The 20,790-nt window shown below is 35.3% G+C and overlaps 1 protein-coding gene across 3 annotated transcripts in view; it reads left to right on the forward strand.

Annotated features, from left to right (window-relative positions):
* The window catches only part of PALS1 (protein associated with LIN7 1, MAGUK p55 family member), a 104,744-nt gene that overhangs the window by 44,996 nt on the left and 38,958 nt on the right, over nt 1-20,790 (forward strand). For all 3 annotated transcript variants that reach the window (XM_049898881.1, XM_049898880.1, XM_049898883.1), the window contains exon 4: nt 13,445-13,653. In XM_049898881.1, coding sequence (XP_049754838.1) covers nt 13,445-13,653 — 209 coding nt within the window. The remainder of the gene's footprint in view (nt 1-13,444; nt 13,654-20,790) is intronic.

The raw sequence follows: 20,790 nt of genomic DNA on the forward strand, positions 1-20,790 counted from the left end.
TCCACTCATCCATTGAGGGGCGCCTAGGTTATTTTCATCTTTTTGCTATTGTGAATAATGCTGCAGTGAACATAGGTGTGCTTACATATATTCGTGTCACTGCTCTTTATATTGCTAGGATATGTACATAGCAGTGGGATTGCTGAATCACAAGGTATTTCTATCTCTAGCTTTTTTAAGGAAGTGCCATACTGTTTTCCATAGTGGTTTTATCATTTTATATCTATTTATATATATTTTATATATATAAGAGTTCCAATTCCCCCACAGCCTCACCAGTTTTTTTTTTTTTTTTTGATCATTGCCATTTGTGCAGGGGTGAGATGGTATCTCGTCATAGTTTTGATTTACGTCTTTCTAATGGCTGATGATCACAAACATCTTTTCATGTTTTTGTTGGCTCCCTGAATGTCTTCTTCAGTGAAGTGTCTGTTCATGTCCATTGCCCATTTGATTGTTTGTCTTTTTGTTGTTGAAGTTTTCTATATTTTTAAAAGATTAGACCCTTATCAGATCTGTCACTGTCAAAGACTTTTTTCCCAGTCTGTAGGTTTTCTTTTCACTTCTTGGTAAAGTCTTTTGATAAGCGTAAGTATTTAATTTTTAGAAAGTCACAGTTACCTAAGTTTTATCATTTGTACATTTGTTTAGTAGGCTATTCATGTCAAAAATTCGTTTTGATCTTGTTATCTTCCAGGAACTTTATAGTTTTAGCTTTAACATTTAGGTCTTTGATCCATTTTGAGTTAGTTTTTGTGCATGGTGTGAGGTATGGAACCTGATTCATTTTTCTGCGTATAGATATCCAGTTTTGCCAGCACCATTTGTTAAAGAGACTGTTTCTTCCCTCATTAAATGAACCCTTTGTTGAGGATCAGTTACTGATGGATGGATTTATTTCTGGGTCCTCAATTCTGTTCTGTTGGTCTGTGTGTCTGTCATTGAAGCAGTCCAGGCTGTTTTGATTACCATGGCTGTGTAGTAAGTTTTGAGATAGGGAAACATGAGGCCTCCTACCTTGTTCTTCTTCTTCGATATGGCTTTAGCTATTTGGGGCCTCCTTCCTTTGCATATAAAGTTGAGGATTAGTTTTTCCATTTCATTAAAAAAAGTTGTTGGGATTTGGATCTGGGTTATGTTTTATCTATAGATTGCTTTTGGTAGTATTGACATTTTCACAGTGTTAAACCTTCCAATCCATGAGCATATGTGTAGATCTATTTTAATTTCTTGCAGTAGTGTTTTGTAGTTTTCCTTGTATAAGTCATTTACGTCCCTGGTTAGGTTTATTCCTAGGTATTTTATCCTTTTGGGGGCTATTTTAAATGGTATTGTCCCCTTGATTGCCTTTTCAGAGTCCTCATTGTTAGTGTATAGGTACCCAACTGATTTAGTGCACTGATCTTGTACCCTGTCACTTGCTGAATTCTTCTATTCTAGTAACTTTCTTGTGGAGTCTCTGGGATTTTCTTGATGTCTGTGATTAAGAGTGGTTTTATTTCTTCCTTTCCAGTTTGGATACCCTTTACTGCCTTATTGCTGTAGCTAGAACTTCCAGTACAATATTGAATAAGAGTGGTGATAAAGGGCATCCTTGTCTTGTTCCCATTCTCAAGGGGAATGCAAGGGTCCATATTTGTTGATAAAGCAAATGTGCGTGCTTCTGTGTGTTTTAAGAAACCGTAGACATGTGTTAAGTGATAGTGAAGTCTGTTAAATGTCTTTAGATGTTATAGTGAGAACTGAAAGACTTCATATTTTTTCTAAAATACATTTATATGAAGGAATTTTATGCTATTCTTTTTCCTAAGAGTTTCGTTGGAATAAAAATACTTTATTCCTGATTGTCTCTCACTAACCCTCATCATCCACCATCCCTTAATTGTTTTACTAGAACATTCTGTAAATATTCTCTGTGACATGAAGGAAGTTTACATTGTACTATATCCAGCCCAAGTCTGGATTGATTCTTCTGGTTTTCTGTTTAGATTTCTTTAAGATGAATGTATTTGTCCATTTGCTTCATCTGTATTAAGCATAAATGTTCATCTGATAGACAATATTTATATAATCGCATTAAAGAAGCAAATACAGCTTAAGCCAACTCACTTAGTGAAAAAGTTTGTTTGGTAAGCACAGAAAATTGGAGAACATTTCTTCTAAATTTTTTGCTTTTTCGTATGTCTGTATGTATCGTACGTTCCTTTGCTAACTTTGCTACAAGTGTAGATTAAAGGACAGCTACATTTTCTTCCGATTTGCAATCCTTTGTGGTTTTCAAGAATATCTTTGCATGATTCTTGAAATTAAGATTTTCTTAAACATTTTATTTTAGCGTAATTTGAAGTACAATACCAAGTATTTTTTAATTCGTTTCTTGGATGGGAGAAGATTTAATATTTTGAGAAATAGGTGATAGATTAAATGTTAATATATTCAGCAACGCAGATATCTGCTAATTATAGGGAGCATGAAAAGTTAACAAATTATGAAGTTGTGATGGTCGGTCATAGCCTATTTTTGGATATAATCAGTTTTAAGTTTTCATTTAAAAATGAAATGTAGTAACGAACATTTTTTTCATGTTAAAAATCTGCTAACTCATCAAACTATAGCAGAAGTTCTCCCGGAAATAGTACTCCCCTGCCAGTATTTTGATTAATACACACATTATAGGAGACAATGTCTCAGCCTTTTTCACAGCCAGAAGCAGCTGGTTTTAAGTAAGGAAGGGATGGGGCAACTGATTAATTTCTTTGAGAGAGAGCCTTCAGTTTCCAAATGATACATCATCGTTTATCTGTGAGTAGTCAAAGTACTCATTTAAGAATTGAAAATGTGATTGGAAAGGTTTAATTGACTGGGATTGTGTGTTTTTTATGAAAGTATTTGTAAATTTGACAATGTATAATAAATAATAGAAGTACAGGAATGGAATTGATAGAAATAGATGGGATGAACGGAATATGCTTGAAAGCAGTGAGAATTTTATCTAAAATTAGAGATTAGTAACATGGGAACTTAGTTTCAAGTGAATATTTAATATTAGTATTATAAATACTATAAATAGTAAAAATTTTGATATCTTAGGGAAGCAACTTTCCTTAAATTGGCATGGGTTTTTAAGACTGATACAAATAAATATCACTGTCTTCTCTTCTGTTAGCAAAGCAAACTACCTTGTGAGAGAAAGCTTGAGGAAAGAACAGGATGCAGGTTAGAGTGGATGGAGTAGAGTAGAATAATTTTCATATATCTCTAGATTATAGATTTCACTTTCTTTGAGTTCACAGCTAAGTAATTCTGGGCCAAGAAAGTGGACAAGTGAATACAGGTGATGAAATATTTAAAAGGGTAAACTAGGAAAGACTGCTATCTTATGTGTAACTATATGATATTCCTTCGAAGAGATCCCAGGAAAAGACAGACATATACACACACCTCCATGGTGAGCTGTTTTGTGGCTAACAAGGAAATTCTTGATATTTCTGATTAGGGGCTTTCTAATCTATACCAGATGCTGCTATTGTGAAGAAGAATAAGGAAAAAAAAAAAAAAAGACCCAAAAAGGGGAAGAAAATTAGGGTGAATAAAACATTTTCATAATGTTAATAATAGCATGTATCAGTCTTGATTAATGTGTATATATTTTTTTGCCAGATATCCTCTGGACATTCAGGCTATTAAAGAAGTATTCCAGTGTTGGACATTTTAAAGTAAAATATCTCTTCCACATTTCTTTCTGACTTTTGAGTGACCATTGATTATATTAGAATTTTGGCTGATTTTAATAAACTTTTTCAAGGTTGACTTTTAAAGTAAAGTTTAAAACCAGTAAACAAAATTCCATTGCCAAGAAACCTTGAGTTTTAGTTCGGCATATTTCTAAAAAGTTAATTATTTTAGCTATCACATTTTTCTTCAACTGCTGTAGATATTTCCAAACAAACTTTATTAGCCATTGTTTCAATGGTCCCGCTCCCCCAAACTGAAATGGTTAAACCTATTAATTCTAGGTTTTATGTTTAAAGTGTTAGAACCACTTGAAATTTTTCGGATTTGATCAAATTACTAAAATTAGAACTAAGCTAAATATTAAAAATTAGAATATATGTGTAGATGTGTGATTTGGTTATTAAATGTATAATTCTACTGAAGAATAATCAACTGCTGTATCATTCGGTCTTTGAACAACTAAATGTGTCAAAACTTAGTTCCAGCTATTAAGTAATAATCAGTCTTTTAATTTTTTCTCTCTTTCAAAAGCTTGCTTCATTATAAACAAAACCAAAAGCCAAACCCACTGCCATCAAGTCAATTCCGACTCCTAGCGACCCTATAGGACAGAGTAGAACTGCCCCATAGAGTTTCCAAGGAGTGCCTGGCGGATTTGAACTGCCAGCCCTTTGGTTAGCAGCACTTAAACCACTACGCCACCAGGACTTCCTTGTTCATTACAACTATGATATATTCAGAAATGCATGATCATGGCATATTAGAAGAGTTGAGATTTTAGAGTCAAAACTAAATACTTTTTATCTCCATGTAATTGCTGATGACCTCGGGCAAGTTACTTAACTTTTCTGAGCCTCAATTGGCAGAATTGTCTTGAAAACTACATTAAAAAAATGTAGGTAAACATGTTGGGCATTGTAGGTTTGAATAAAATTTAACTTTTGTGAGAATCAGAAGCTACTAGAGAGATCATCTGATCTAGTTCATGAAATCAATTTGGATCTTAACCAACAATTTTTTTTTTCATTTTTAAAATAACAGTTTTATTGAGATACAATTCATACACTATAAAATTCATCCTTATAAAGTGTACAGTTCAGTGTTTTTAGTAGGTTCACAAGGTTGTACAGCCATCACTACTATCTAATTCTAGAACATTTACATCACCCCAAAAAGAAACTATGCCTATTAGCAGTCACAGCCCTTTCTCCTTTTCCCCCAGCCCCTGGCAACCACTAATCTACTTTTGGTCTCTGTGGAATTGCCTATTCTGGACATTTGATATGAATGGAATTATACAACATGTGGTCTTTCTTGGACTACCTTCTTTCACTTAGCGTAATGTTTTCAAGATTCTTCTCAAGTTGTAACATGAAATAAGTACTTTTTTCCTCTTAATGGTGACTTAGTGGCAAAGGGTTTTTTTTTTTTTTTAGTATATTGCTCTGCCACATTTTATTTATCCATTTATTAGTTTGATGGACCTTTGGGTTGTTTCCACCTTTTTAGTATTGTGAATAGTGCTGCTGTACAAGTTTTTATGTGAGTGTGCCTTTAGTTCTCTTGGATATAGATCTAGGAGTAGAATCTGGGTCATATTTTAATTCAGTGTTCAATTAATTGAGGAACTGCCATACTGTTTTTCACAGCAGCTGCACCATTTTACGTTCCCACCAGCAGTGTATGAGGATTCTAGTTTCTCCACATCCACACCACCACTTGTCATTGTTTGTCTTTTTTATTTTAGCCCTCCTGTCAACCAGTGGGAAACCCTGGTGCCATAGTGGTTAAGTACTATGGCTGTGAACCAAAAGGTCAGCAGTTTGAATCCACCAGGCACTCCTTGGAAACTCTGTGGGGCAGTTCTACTCTGTTCTGTAGGGTTGCTATGAGTTGGAATCGACTTGATGGCAACAGGTGTTGGTTTTTTGGTGACCAACCAGTAATTTTTTACGAACTAGTATAAAATAGAAAATCTCAAAGTATATTGCACATAAGTATTCATAAACCTTTTGTTTCAAATAGGTATGTGTATACTGAGTTGAGAAATAAAGTACATATATTTTTTAATGGATTGTTGACAAAAAAAGTTTGAGAAATACTGTCCTACTCAAACACCCTCATTTTATAAAAAGGACCAGGGACTTGAGGTGGGTTGTCAGTGATATATAATACAACTAATAAGTGATCAAACCATTGCTAGAACCTGGGTATTCTGACTCTGAATTTGGGGTTTTTTCCTCTCAGCAAGCTCCTTTCAATTTTGTCCAGTGAAAAATTATGAAATTTTTTTCCTTGGTTGAATAGTGGTCATTTCAATGATAGTTTTCCATTGTCTTACCAAGTTTAGGGGTAGGATTTTTGCTCTGCTGTTTCTCTCAACTGTATTTGCTTATATAATAGCCTCATATTTATTTTTAATTTAAGGCAGTTTGTTAAGCGATTACTGTTGAGGATCTTTCATAAGCTTCCGATTATTTCTAATAAATTCAATTTGACCTAGTCCACTAAAAATAGGTATTCAGAGATCTGAATTTTATGTTATTAAGTGAAAAAGCTATTTAAGCAAAGATTTCGTGAATGAACCTTTAGATTTCGATCCCGCAGATAGATAGGGTAGGTCCCTGGGTGGTGCAAATGGTTAATCGCCCAACTACTAGCCAGAAGGCTGGTGGTTTGAACCGTTAGAGAGGCCTTCGAAGACAGGCCCGGTGATTTGTTTCCAAAAGTTCACACCCTTGAAAGCCCTATGGAGCAGTTCTACTCACCATATGGCATGGGGGATGGGGGTGCCATGAGTTGAAATCCACTTGAGGGCAACTAACAACAAACAACAAACTGATAGAATTTTTTCATATTCAGGAATTTGAAGTCCCTCATCTGAATAGTCTATTTGATTATAGAGTTTAGGGGAAAAGAAGAAATCTTAAAAGTTTTAGGAAAAAAGTCATGAAGTTGATTGGAATCTAGAAATTTCTGAGGATAGGTTAAAAGAACTGGTATTATTATTATTCTTCATTTCGAAGTGGAAGAATTTTAATGCTGGAATAGAGCTCTAGAAACTGTTTGCTTTCATGTTGGGGGGGGTATATAAGAGTGATAAGTAAAAATAAACAAAGCTAATCCAGGCAAGATGGTTATCACTGTTGCTTTGAAAGATCTCCAGAGATGGAGATTCCTCAGCTTCCTTGGGTTGTTTTAGTGTCTATCCTCACAGCCAAAAAATTCTTCATATGGCTGCCTAGTCTTAACGCTAATATGGCTGCCTAGTCTTACACTTATGGCTTAAGGCTAAGAGAATGTTTGAAGACAAAATTTTCAGATAGGGCAGCTCTTAGTGGTTTCTTTCTCTTGCCTATTTTAGAGTCTTCATTCGTTTACGTTTTTAGGCTGCTGGGAGAGGAAAGAGTTCAGGAGGTAGATTTGTGGACTTACGTGTATGTTTGTATTTCTCTGCTCAAATAGCTGTGTCGTACAAGTAAATATAAGTTATTTTCTTTTAAATCACATGTCTCCTCTTTTGACATTAAGTAATCAAGATTGAAATATTGTATGAAATGATAGTGAAGATGATGGATACTTAAAACAATTTCTACTGAAAATCAAGTAAGAGAAAATAGATACAACTCAGGACAAAGAATTAAGACTGAAGAGCTTCCTGCTAGGGAATTTGTTACCAAAGCCAAATTTGCTGTGCCTACCTCTGCCTTCCCCTCTGCAGAGTGTCTCCACCTGTGCCCACCCTCCATCTTGCCTACCCCTCTGTACCTCTTTGCCCACTCCCCACCCTGACTTGTGTTGGTCTTTCTCTCTAGTTCTGTGGTTCTCATTTCCCTTTCTATTTCTCTGTCCATGTGACTCTTTCTCCTTGTGTCTCTTCTCTTTATGTGTTTGGGAGTGGGAAAGCAGGTCTCTCATCTCTTTCTGTGTATGGGAGGGGGTCTCTTTTCTCTATCTCTTCTGTATTCTTGCTCTGTTGTCTGTGGGTCTTCATCTTTATAGAAGAGAATATTAATTTGCCAGGTCTGATTTAGCTGCTGATTCGACTTTCAAAATTCCCTCTGGAATTGTACAGATTATTAAAGAACTGAGGTTTTTTTTTGTTGGTTTTTTTAAATTACAGATAAAACCTAAATTGCCCCATCAGCGAATGGACCATTTCTTTGAGTGTATAAAAAAATAAACTATCCTTGAATGATATGTATTTGTGAAGGACTTTTAAAGATGTACAGTATAGAAACAAAGTTTTTTGTGTTTTTTTAACTTACAACCAAATATTCTGACCTTTGAAATTAAGAATTTTATGTGAAAAATATGAGTGAGAATGTGTGCCGAAATGAGAATCCCTGAATTCATGTTGCCAAAAATTATGATTCATTATGACATCATACTTAATATGAAAGAAAAGACCCTTTGTTAGAATTGCATTCAGAATTTATTAGTAAAGAACTGAGTAAAGACAGTGAACTTATTTCATTTCTGGCTAATGTGATAATACCCATCTATGTGACCTTTAGAATGTTATTGGACTGAGGCAGCATCATTTAAACAGAAAATAGACAAAACAAGAAATACAAATGGCTATTAACCTTGTGAAAATGTGTTCGACTTCAGTACTAGGCAAAGAAAAAAGTTCTTTATCCCTTACTAGATCATCAAAAATTAATAGATTGATCATTTTTAATTTGGCCTGGGCTTGTGAAAATGGGCACTCAATGTTCATTGCTGGTAGGAATGTGAATTAGTATATAGAGAAGGCAATTTGGCAGTATGAATCAAAATTGTGAATGTTTTTATTATCTAATCAGCAGCTTTATCCTAAAATTTATTGTAAGGAGTAATTGGAAAAATTAGATTACAGAACAGCATTTACAGTATAATCTGTATGGTTATATCAGCATTAAAAGTCTGAAAAGCTGTATAGTATAACAAAATAAGACCAGTAGTTATAGCTGAGAGGTAGTACTACAGATTTTTTTTTTTAAAATGTATTTAGTACTAGTATTTTAGTGTTCTTGTGGTTGGCTTGGTTCACAGGAGAGGATTATTCAGAAGCTTTTTTTTTTTTACTTTAAAACTTTAATCTCTCAGGGGTTGAAGAGACCACTAGGGAGACATTTACCCTCTAGGCTTTTGCTCAGGTAAGATCTTTGCCCTGACACCCAGGATGAGCTTGTTTTAGCATTTACTAATCATTTTAATAGGAATCTCATTATTTACAGAGTTATGTTCCATTCAGGGAAGTCTGTAGTCCCCATAAGATTGTAGCTGATTACCTTAATGGCTTTGTTGGTTTTGTTTTTTTTTTTTGCTTAAAATATTTAAATATTTTCTGTCTCGCTTTAAAGACAGTTTAAGGCTCTTGAATCCTTTACACTCTTAAAAATTCTTTACACTCTTGGTAACTCTGTGGTAACATCTGTCAATTTGATGTAATTTGACCTTTCATATTCTTACCTACTCTTGTGGACAGAATATTAGCATGGTTAAATTCTGGCTATCTCTCAAGTTTTATCTAACTCTGGGTCACAACGTCTTAGGTTATTCTAATGACAGCTATGGCTTTGTAATCATTCAGTTTGCTGTATTTGTAACTACAGGCAGTCCTTGGCTTATGACACATTCAAGTTATGAGGAATTATAGTTTATCATTAGTAACATGTACTACATACAATGTTGCAGTGCACTAGTTTGCTGATGTTACCATTCTCAGATGTGATGTTTCCAACCCCCAAAGACAAATAATGATCAGATTTATAAAGATACTGATAATGAAAGGCAGTAATAATGAAAACTTAAAAAAAAAACTGAGGTATTCGACTTACATCAGAACCAGCTTACAATGGAGTAGTCATTAGAATGGAACCCCATTGTAAATCAAGGAGTGTCTGTACTAATGACCATATGTTTTATAATAAGAACTGAAGCTCCTTTCATTTGGGGGAAAAAAGGGGACCTCAAGAATTAACTAAAGAATTACAGAGTCCGTAATTGAGATCAGTAAAATAGTGGGATACAAGATAAATATACAAAAACCAACAGCCTTTCTGCAGTTCCTATGTGAAGAAAACTAACAAAAAGACTTAAATGGAGAGATTTTTTATATTAATGGTGTAATAAGACAGATAATTTCCAATATGAGTTTTCCCAGACTTATTTAGTGGTTTAATTTCAGTCAAAGTCTCAGTAGAACTTTTCTTTTTGAGAGAATGGAAAAGAGGGAATGAGGAGTATCTTGAAAAAAAAAAAAAAAAAGGTTCTTTAACTCATTTTAAATAGTCAAGGAATCTTTGAAAAAGTGATTGTCTTAGTTATCTAGTGCTGCTGTAATAGAAATACCACAAGTGGATGGTTTTAACAAAGAGGAATTTATTCTCTCACAGTCTAAACAAAAAAACAAACCCATTTTGCCATCGAGTTGATTCCAACTCATAGCAACTCTATAGGACAGAGTAGAACTGCCCCATAGGGTTTCCAAGGAGCGGCTCATGGATTCAAACCGCTGACCTTTTAGTTAGCAGCCGTAGCTCTTAACCAGAAATCTGAATTCAGGGCTCCAGCTCCAGGGGAAGGCTTTCTTTTTCTTGTTTTTTTTTTTTTTATGGGGGAAGGCCCTTGTCTTCAGCCTCCCCCTGGGTCAGGAGTTTATCAGTACAGGGACCCCCGGGCCTAAGGATGCGATTTGCTCCTGGCTCTTCTTTCTTGGGGGTATGAGGCCCCTCTCCTCTCTGCTCCATTCTTATATCTCAAAAGAGATTGACTCAAAATACAACCTAATCCTGTAGATGTGTCCTGCTTTATTAACATATCTGCCTCTAATCCTGCCTCATTAACATCGTAAAGGTTAGCACCTACAACACATAGGGTAATTAGATCACAGGATGGAGGACAACCACACAATACTGGGAATCATGGCCTAGCCAAGTTAACACACATTTTTGGGGGGCACAATTCAATCCATAGCAGTGATAAAGCAGGTGCTCAATATCAATATGTGAACAAAGACAATAATGTTACTATAATAAGACTTTGTGGTTCTAACAGATACACCAATTGAATAAAAGGAGACCCTGATATGTGTAAGAATTTGATGGCATCATATTTCAGTGAAAGAGGAAGGATTATTCAGTAAACGAGTTCCTTGGTGGTACAAATGATTAATGAGCTCAGCCACTAATGAAGTTTCTAGTCCACCCAGAGGTGCCTCAGAAGAAAAGCCTGGCAGTCTAATTCCAAAAAATCAGCAATTAAAAACCCTGTGGAACACAGTTCTATTCTGACACGATGGGGTTGCCAAGAGTTGAAATCAACTTGATGGCAACTCGTATTTAGTAAGTGGTGCTCAAATAATTTGGTTAATCGCTTGGAGGAAGAAATGAAGTTAAAAATTCACCCTAAATCTGTGCCCAAAATAAATTCCAGGTGAATTAAAGTTAATTATGAAATAGAAGCCATTTAAGTAAAGATTTATTTAATGGCCTAAGGGGAGTTTATAATGATAAAAATGGTAAAAGAAGTCAAAGTTGGTGGATCATTCTTAACATGTAAGCATAGAAAACTTCTGTAGGAAAAGCTACCACAGATACAATTAACAGGCAAATGGTTGAATGAGAAAAATATTTGCAACAAATATGGTAAATGTACACACACCTGTTGGGGGAGCAGAGATTATCATTGGTTTCTTAACCATTACGGCATAATGAGACTGCATAACTGGGTATGGACCCTCTCCAAGAAAAATGCATGCCTGTCTGTGCACAGTCAGAGGCTGTCACACACATACATAAACCCCAAGTTTTCCATACAATTTTAAGAGACTCACATATTCCTGAGAGTTTATGGACCACAAAAGAAGTGCATGGGAAATACGAATAAACCTTCAGCCTCCCTGTTAATCAAAGAAAGAGGATTTTAAAAAATGGTAATATTTAATATTGGTTAAAATATTGCCAGTGGGATGTAAATTAGTAAAACCTCCCTAGGAAGCTTGTTGGCTTTAAAAATTTCAGATTCTTTTATTTAAAAATTATATTTCTAGAAATTATTTTAAGGAAACATTGAGATCTCAGACAAATTTATATGCAAGGATGATCATTATATATTAAAATGAGAATTACTACTTATAACAGCAAAATATCGAAAGCAACTAAATGCTCAGATTTAGTGTAATGGCTACACAAATTATGGTGTGGCCATATAATAGAATATCATGTGTTGTTGTTAGGTGCTGACAAATTGGTTCCGACTCATAGCAACCCTGTGTACAACAGAATGAAACACTGCCTGGTCCAGCGCCATCCTCACAGTTGTTATGCTTGAGCCCATTGTTGCAGCCACCGTCAGTCCATCTTGTTGACAGTCTTCCTCTTTTTCACTGACCCTCTACTTTACCAAGCATAATGTCCTTCTCCAGGGACTGGGCCCTCCTGATAACATGTCCAAAGTATGTGAGACACAGTCTAGCTGTACTTGCTTCGAATGGATATTTTGGCTGTACTTCTTCCAAGACAGATTTGTTTGTCCTTCTCGCAGTTCATGGTCTATTCAGTATCCTTCACCAGCACCGTAAATCAAAGGCATCAGTTTTCTGGTCTTCCTTATTTATTGTCCAGCTTTCACATGCATATGAGGCAATTGAAAACATCATGGCTTGGGTCAGGCACACCTTAGTCCTTAAAGTGACATTTTTTGCAGCAGATTTACCCAATGCAAATTGTTGTTTGAATTCTTGACTGCTGCTTCCATGGGCATTGATATTATGTAGCTCTTATAAATAATGTTTTTAAAGACTATTTGGTATGTAGGAAGATGATTACAATAGACAGTAGTCACCTCTTATCTGCTGGGGATATGTTCCAGGACCCCCTTAGATGCCGGAAACCACGGATAGTACCAAAACACTATGTTTTGTCCTATACGTACATACCTATGATAAGTTTTAATTTATAAATTAAGTACAGTAAGGGATTAACAGCAATACTAATAATAAAATATAGCAATGTACTGTAATAAAAGTTATGTGAATGTAGTCCCCGGGCAGGACGGATTGGGGTGGCGCGAGATTTCATCACGCTACTCGTTTAATATTTCCAGACCATGGTTGACCACAGGTAATTGAAACCACGGAAAGCGAAGCTGTGAATAAGGGGGAGCTACTAGAAACCCTGGTGGCGTAGTGGTTAAATGCTACAGCTGCTGACCAAAGGGTCAGCAGTTGAAATCTACCAGGCGCTCCTTGGAAACTCTATGGGGTGGTTCTACTCTGTCCTGTAGGGTTGCTATGAGCCGGAATCGACTCGATGGCACTGGGTTTGGTTTTTGGTTTGGTTCTGTACTGTTGAATGAAAAAGGAAACACCCTAAAATGTTTTTTTAAAAAAAGTTGTTTCCAGGTGATGGGGTTATTGTTGATTTTTAACTTTCTGTATCACCTTTTGTTTTTTGTTTTTTGTACCTGACGTTTTAGTTTTATAATTAAAACACTTAAAAAAAAAAAGCCACGTTATTCTGTCATACAATTTTTATAGAGTTTTACTTAAAAATCAGTGAAATGACAGTGATTTGGCACTCAGAAATATGCGTGTTTAGGGTTTTTGGTTTTTTTTTTTTTTAATTTAAATTGTTACCAGTTCAAGAAATTTTATTTTAATAAGTATGTGAGTTAAGACTGAAAAGATTAATTTTTGGATAACTTTTCCTTCTCCTACTAGAAGTGGAAGACTTGTTTTCTTCACTTAAACACATCCAACATACTTTGGTAGATTCTCAGAGCCAGGAGGATATTTCACTGCTTTTACAACTTGTGCAAAATAAAGATTTCCAGAATGCATTTAAGATACACAACGCTGTCACAGTACATATGAACAAGGCCAGTCCACCATTTCCTCTTATCTCCAATGCACAAGATCTTGTACAAGAGGTATGTATTTGGAACATCTTGTTGACATCTACAAGGTAATTGTTACTGATAGTAAGGCAGTGTTACTGGAAAACACTGATGTGAATATAAGCTTGTTTGAATAAATTACTACTGATCGCATGTTAATTTATTGTGATAAAAAAAAAACTTGCAGCATGCACTTTATCCTGAAAAAACAATTTTTTTTCTTTTTTAAGCAGAGCTTTATTTCATGAAAAGAGTTAACTTTGTATGTAAAACTGTAAAATTGGATAGTAAGAAAAATATTTGTCAGAATTATTCAAGGACATATTTTTGATGATCTAAGATATTAATGAATGCTGAACAAGTTTTTTTTGGTAATTTAACTTTTTATAAAGAAAAAGTTGAGAACTTGGGACTTTATTAAATGAACTTTGCTTATCTAAAGACACCTTTAAGAGAGTTAAATAGCAAACCAACAGACTGGAAATGATAGTTGATTACTTGGTTTGGAGGTAATGAGATGTGTGTGTATATATAAATATATATATGGATAACAAAATCTTGTGTGTAAAAAATGCATAAAGAACTCTTGTGAATTAATGAGAAAAAGACTTCTTAGTTTAAGGAAAAGCATATAGAAAATAAACTTCTTGAATGATACATTTGTGAAGTGCTTTTAAAGATGTACAGTATAGGAGCAAAGTTGTTTTGTGTGTTTTTAACCTACAACCAAATGTATAGTTCCTGTCTTCCATGAGCTTAGTATAGTACTAGCTAGTACAATAAAATTAGTGGGAATACAGTAACATTAGTAGTTTTAAATCAGATGCGGCCAGTTTTATAAGATGAACACTGTTATGGAACACTCCCTGCCAAATGTGTGTTGGAATCCTTACCTCTGTACATGTGGATGTGATCCCATTTGGGAATAAAATTTCCTTTTTTATGTTAATGATACAATTTCAATGTAGGGTGTCTTAGACCTAATCACTTTTGAGGTATAAAAGGACCAATTAGGCACAGAAGAAAGCAAGCACAGATGGGGAAAGATAGATGCCATGCTACATGAAGATCACCAGAGAACCGAAGAACAGAAGCTGAAAAGAGTCACGGACCTTCCCCCAGAGCTGATGGAGAGAAAGCCTTTACCTAGAGTCATTCTCCTGAATTCATACTTCTAGCCTCCTAAACTGTAAGAAAGTGAATTTGTTTGTTAAAGCCACCTATTTGTGGTATTTCTGTTATAGCAGCACTAGATAACTAAGACAAGCAAGTATTATCTAGGCAAATTGTTGCTGTTATATACCTGAGTCAGCTCTGACTCTCAGTGGCCCTGTGTATAATAATAGAACTAAACATTGCCCGGTCTTGCGCCATCTTCACAATTGTAGGTGTGTTAGAGCCCATTGTTGGCAGCCACTGTGTCATTCCGTCTCTTTAGGGTCTTTCCCTTTTTTGCTGACCCTCTACCTAGCAGGATGTACTTCTGGGATTTGTTCTTCCTGATAACATGTCAAAAGTAAATGAGATGAAGCCTTTCCATCGTCATGTCTAAGGAGCATCCGGGCTTTACTTCCTCTAATATAGATTTGTTTATTTTTCTGGCAGTCCATGGTACATTCAGTATTCTTTGCCAGCACCATAATTCAAATGCGTCAATTCTTCTTTGGTCTCCCTTTTTTTCATTGTCCAGTTTTCACGTGGATATGAGACGATAGAAAATACCATGGCTTGGGTCAGGCACACCTTAGTCATCAAAGTGACATCTTTGCTTTTCAACACTTTAAAGAGGTCTTTTGCAGGAGATTTGTCTGGTACAACACATCATTTAATTTCTTGACTGCTGCTTTCATGGGGGAAAAGTGGTTAAATCCTATGGCTGCTAACCAAAGGGTTGGCAGTTCGAATCTGCCAGGCGCTCCTTGGAAACTCTGTGGGGCAGTTCTTTGTCCTGAGGGTCACTACGAGTCGGAGTCGACTCAATGGCACTGGGTTTGGTTTGCTTTGCTTTGCTTTCATGGGCGTTGGTAGTGGATCCAAATGATATGAAATCCTTGACAACTTAAATATTTTCTCTCTTTATCATGATGGAAGGATCAGAAAAAATTGGTTGATCTTCAGCCATTTCCAGAGGTAACATGATCGAGAACTTGTGGTAGTGAAATCCAAGAAGAAATCCAAGCTGCACTGAAGGCATTGGCGAAAAACAAAGCTCCAGGAATTGGCAATACCAATTGAAATGCTTCAACAAACAAGTTCAACAAACTTGTCTATGCCAAGAAATTTGGAGGACAGCTTCTTGGCCAACCAATGGGAAGAGATCCATATTTGCCCATTCCGAAGAAAGGTGACCCAACAGAATGTGGAAATTATTGAACAATATCATTAATGTCACACGCATGTAAAATTTTGCTAAAGACAATTGAAAACTGGTTGCAGCAGTACGTCAACGGGGAATTGCCAGAAATTCAAGCCAGATTCAGAAGAGGACAGGGAACGAGAGAAATAGCTGATATCAGATGGATCTTAGCTGAAAGCAGAGAATACTAGAAAGATGTTTACCTGTATTTTATTGACTATGCAAAGACATTCGACCATGTGGATCTTAACATATTATAGATAACATTGTAAAGAATGGGAATTCGAGAACACTTTAATTATGTTCACGCGGAACCTGTCCATAGATCAAGAGGCAGTCATTCAATCAGAACAAGGGGGTATTGTGTGGTTTAAAATTAGGAAAGGTGTGTGTTGGGTTGTATCCTTTCTCCGTATTTATTCAGTCTGTATGCTGAGTAAATAATCGGAGAAACTGGACTATCAGAAGAAGAATATGGCATCATTATTGGAGGAAGACTCATTAACAACTTGCGATATGCAGTTGACACAACCTTGCTTGCTGAAAGTAAAAAGGGCTTGAAGCACTGATGAAGATCAAAGACTACAGCCCTCAGTATGGATTACACTTCAACATAAAGAAAACAGAAATTCTCACAGCTGGACCAGTAAGCAGCATCATTTAGGCAAATAGAGGCAACTCAGGAAGCTGGAATAGCTGGCATGATCACAGTCATAGTGGGGAAGCAGCATAGTGTGTGGAGGAAACAACAGGCATGTTAAGGCTGGGGCAAAAAAGACATGAGAAATGCTATGAGACAAGGCTGGAAAAGAGGCAAAGCTGGAGGTCCTTCTGTTCAAGGCTGAGGAGCTTAGACTTGAAACTATAAATGATAGCTAATGAGAATGGTCATATTTGTGTTATAGAAATGAAAACATAATAACATAAGCCTGTTGCTGTCGAGTCGATTTTGACACATAGTGATCCTATAGGACAGAGTAGAGCTCTGCCCTGTGGGGTTTCCAAGGCTGAAATCTTTACAGAAGCAGACTGCCACACCTTTCTCTCATGGAGCAGCTGGTAGGTTCAAACTATCAACCTTTTGATTAGAAGCTGAGCACTTTAACCACTGTACCACCAGGGACCGTTTTGAATAACATCAAAAAAGATATTTTAATAATTTATTAGATTCAAATAAGAATTATGAAAAACGTAAAACAGTATGAGTAGTTTGATCTCATTTTGGTAAAAATAAGAATAAACAATAAAGAAAAGATATATACCAAAATGATTTTTCCTAAATTTAGGAATTATGGATGCTTTTTTTGGTGATAGCTTTATTGGGATATAATTCATACACAGTTAAAATGGGTGCATTTTATTATATACTTCAATATATTTTGGTAAATGTATACACCTTGTAATTTACCATCACAGTTGAATTATAGAAGCGCCCGTCACTCCACAAAGCTCCCACTTTGTAGTCAATAATCCCCTTCCCGCTCCAGGCACTAGACATCCTCTGATCTCTTCTGTCTTTATAAATTTGCGTTTTCCTTTTCATATAAATGGAATCAGACGATATGTAGTCTTTTGCTCAGCATAATGTTTTCTAATTCATCCATGTTGTGTGTTTCAGGAGCCTGCAGTTTCTTGCTGAGTACCTTGTATGAATGTCCCATAGTTTGTTTATCCATCCATCTGTTGATAGATACATGTGTTGTTTCCTGTTTCGGACTATTATGAATAAAGCTCCTATAAACATTTGTGCACAAGTCACTGTGTGAACAAATGTTCTCGTTTCTGTTGGATTAATACCTAGGAATGGAATTGTTGGATCATATGCTAAGTGTATCTTACAAGAAACTGCCAGACTTTTTCCAAAATGGCTGTACCATTTCACATTCCCGTGAGCAATATATGAGAGTTCCATTTGTTCCCCATTCCCACCAACATTTGGTATTATCAGTCTTTATAAGTTTTATCTTTCTACCAAGTGTGTAATGTTATCTCCTTTTAATTTGTATTTCTATAATGATTATTGATGCTGAGCATTTTTCAATGTGTTTATTGGCCATTCCTGTATCATCTTTTGTGAAATGTCTGTTCAGATCTTTTCCTCATTTTTAAAATCAGTTGTTAGTCTGAGTTATAAGCATTCTTTATATGTTCAGGTTACAAGTCCTTTGTCATGTATAGATATATTATGGTGAATATTTTGGTAATAGAAATACAGGAAGGATATATACCAAAGAGATTATTCCTAGGTTTGGGAATTATGATCATTTTTATTTTCTTCTTGTTGGCTACCTATTCTGATTTTTTACATGTAACATATATACCATTTCTATTAAAAAAAAATTAGTTTAAAAATAAGAAAGCTTGGCTCTGAAGGAAAATAGTATAGCTAGAGAAGAGTACAAGATCAAAAGAGTGTATTTTCTTTTAAAAATAAGAAATTTGAACACTTTAATAGGCTAATAGAAAGAAGACATTGGGATGTAACAATAGCCTTCTAATTCCCGAGGCCTTTGTTGAAGTAGCTGGTGGTGTGTGTTAACACTAGAATAGGTAGCAACTGGGAAGATTAAGACAGAAAAAAGGAGTAATGGGAAGGGAGTAATTGTTACTACAGGAGTTCTGATTTCATTAGAAGGGAGGATTCATAGATGTTGAGGAACTGACCTAAAAGTAGAAATAGGAAAAAATGTCTAGTACAGAAAATTATCATTGAGTTGACCTGGTACTTTGGCACAGTGGTTAAGAGCTCGGCTACTAACCTAAAGGTCGGCAGTTCAAATCCACCAGCCGCTGCTCCTTGGAAACCCTATGGGGCGGGGTCACTATGAGTTGGAATCGGCTCGATGGCAGTGGGTTTTTTGGCACATTTTTAATCCAGAGTTGTCTTTTTCCTTTCATAGTTAGTTACCTTCTCCAGCTGTCAAAAGGTATATAATCAGGGAATATAAATTTCGTTTTAAATTAACCTAAATTTTGTATATCTTAGAAAAGTAAACACCGTATTTTAAAAATCAGCTTTTTTGGATCACTGCCCTTGTCCATTAGTAAGATTTAATGGAATTCTTAAAGAAGATAATAATTGCCATGCTATCCTGTTTAGAACTCTGTAATTGGAAACTTGTTTTTCTAGGTTCAAACACCTCCAAAAAAGTCAGGCTGATTTTGGTACTGTCATTGCTTTGTATCCACTTGTTGCAGTCAAATTAATTAATCCCCGAATTATTATCTTTTACATTTGATAGGGGAACTAGTAATAAAATGATTTACAATAGTCATAAAAGATATTATAGCATTGCTGGGTTCCTGTTTCAATCATGAATTAGTCTTATTAAAAATTCTACTGTATGTGGATTCACTTCTGCACATTTTCATTAATGGTGATAGTTTTGGTTTTGGTATCTGAGTTACCGCAAAGCACTCCTTTTGGTGGGTAATTAGAAAAGCAGAGCCCTGGTGGCGCAGTGGTTAAGAAGCTTAGCTGCAAACCAAAAGGTCAGCGGTTTGAATATACCAGCCACTCCTTGGAAACCCCATGGGGCAGTTCTACTCTGTTTTATAGGGTCTCTATGAGTCAGAATCAACTTGATGGCAACAGGTTAATTATAGAAAGAGGAACCCGGGGTTTGAGGACAGAAAAGGGAAGAAAATCAAAGGTATTGACAGTGGGATCACACACAGCACACTCTTTTGGGGAAAAGTATAGTCCATAGACCAAAATTTGTTCCTTAAATATTTATATTAAAACAATAAATGCACTGAACATAGAATTCAAATGATTAGAAATCGAAAAGGGAAATACACTAAATAAAGCAGAAGAAACTAAATTGAAAGAACAGTAAATTTAATTATATCTTCATATGAGTAAATGTCAAAGTGCCATCAAGTATGTGTTTATTCTAAGAAAATAGGAATGCCATAGTGACTCAAGAAGAGATAGCAAAAACAAAATAGACCAGCAACTATAGATGAAATCAAGTGTTAGTCAGAAATCCACCCTTAAAAAAGGTACCAGGCCCAGATGATTTTATTCTTAAGCTCTATCAAAACATTCAGGAACATATAACTCTTATGTTAAATAAACTGTTCTAACATGTAAAGATTGAACGATCCCTAACTCATTATACTAGGATAGTGTAACCTAGATATTAAAACCAGATAGTAGTTCCGAAAACTATGTTCAGCCTTCTATACACCAATGTAATTTAGGAATAGTAATGCAGAAATCTTAAAATACGTATATCTCTCATCAAGAAATATATTAAAGTAATAATTTATTACGTGCTAGGTACTGTGCTAAGCATTTTATATGGATTATCTTGATCTTTTTAAAAACTTAAAAGGTAGGTGCCATTTTACAGATAAAGATACATACTAAAGGTTTATCATAGCCAAGTGGAGTTTATCCTAGGATTGCTTGACTTAAGGAAAAGTAATATAGTTCACTATATTAAGGTTATTGTTTCATTACTCTAATATAAATTTATCTTGTTAGTCTGTAACCCCTAAACTGTCTCTGATTTACAGGATAGTTACATAAACAAGGGCTATACAACTGTAAAATAGCAAGGTTTTCTTCCCTTAATGCTTCTGTTCCTTATAGTTCCTTATGTTCTTATTATTAGTTTATTATATAGTATGTTGGCTATAACTTTCAAAAAGAAAATATTTCATTCATAGGCTTAAATATTAAAATCTTATCTAGTATTTTTAATAAGGAATTATCATGTTACCATGATAACAAGATTGGAAACTGGGGGGAAAAATTTTATGTTTTTTTTTTCCTTATAGTCCTTTTTAGTGCTTTTCCGTCGTAA

Source organism: Elephas maximus, chromosome 10 (assembly GCF_024166365.1).
Source record: "Elephas maximus indicus isolate mEleMax1 chromosome 10, mEleMax1 primary haplotype, whole genome shotgun sequence".
Lineage (NCBI taxonomy): Eukaryota > Metazoa > Chordata > Mammalia > Proboscidea > Elephantidae > Elephas > Elephas maximus.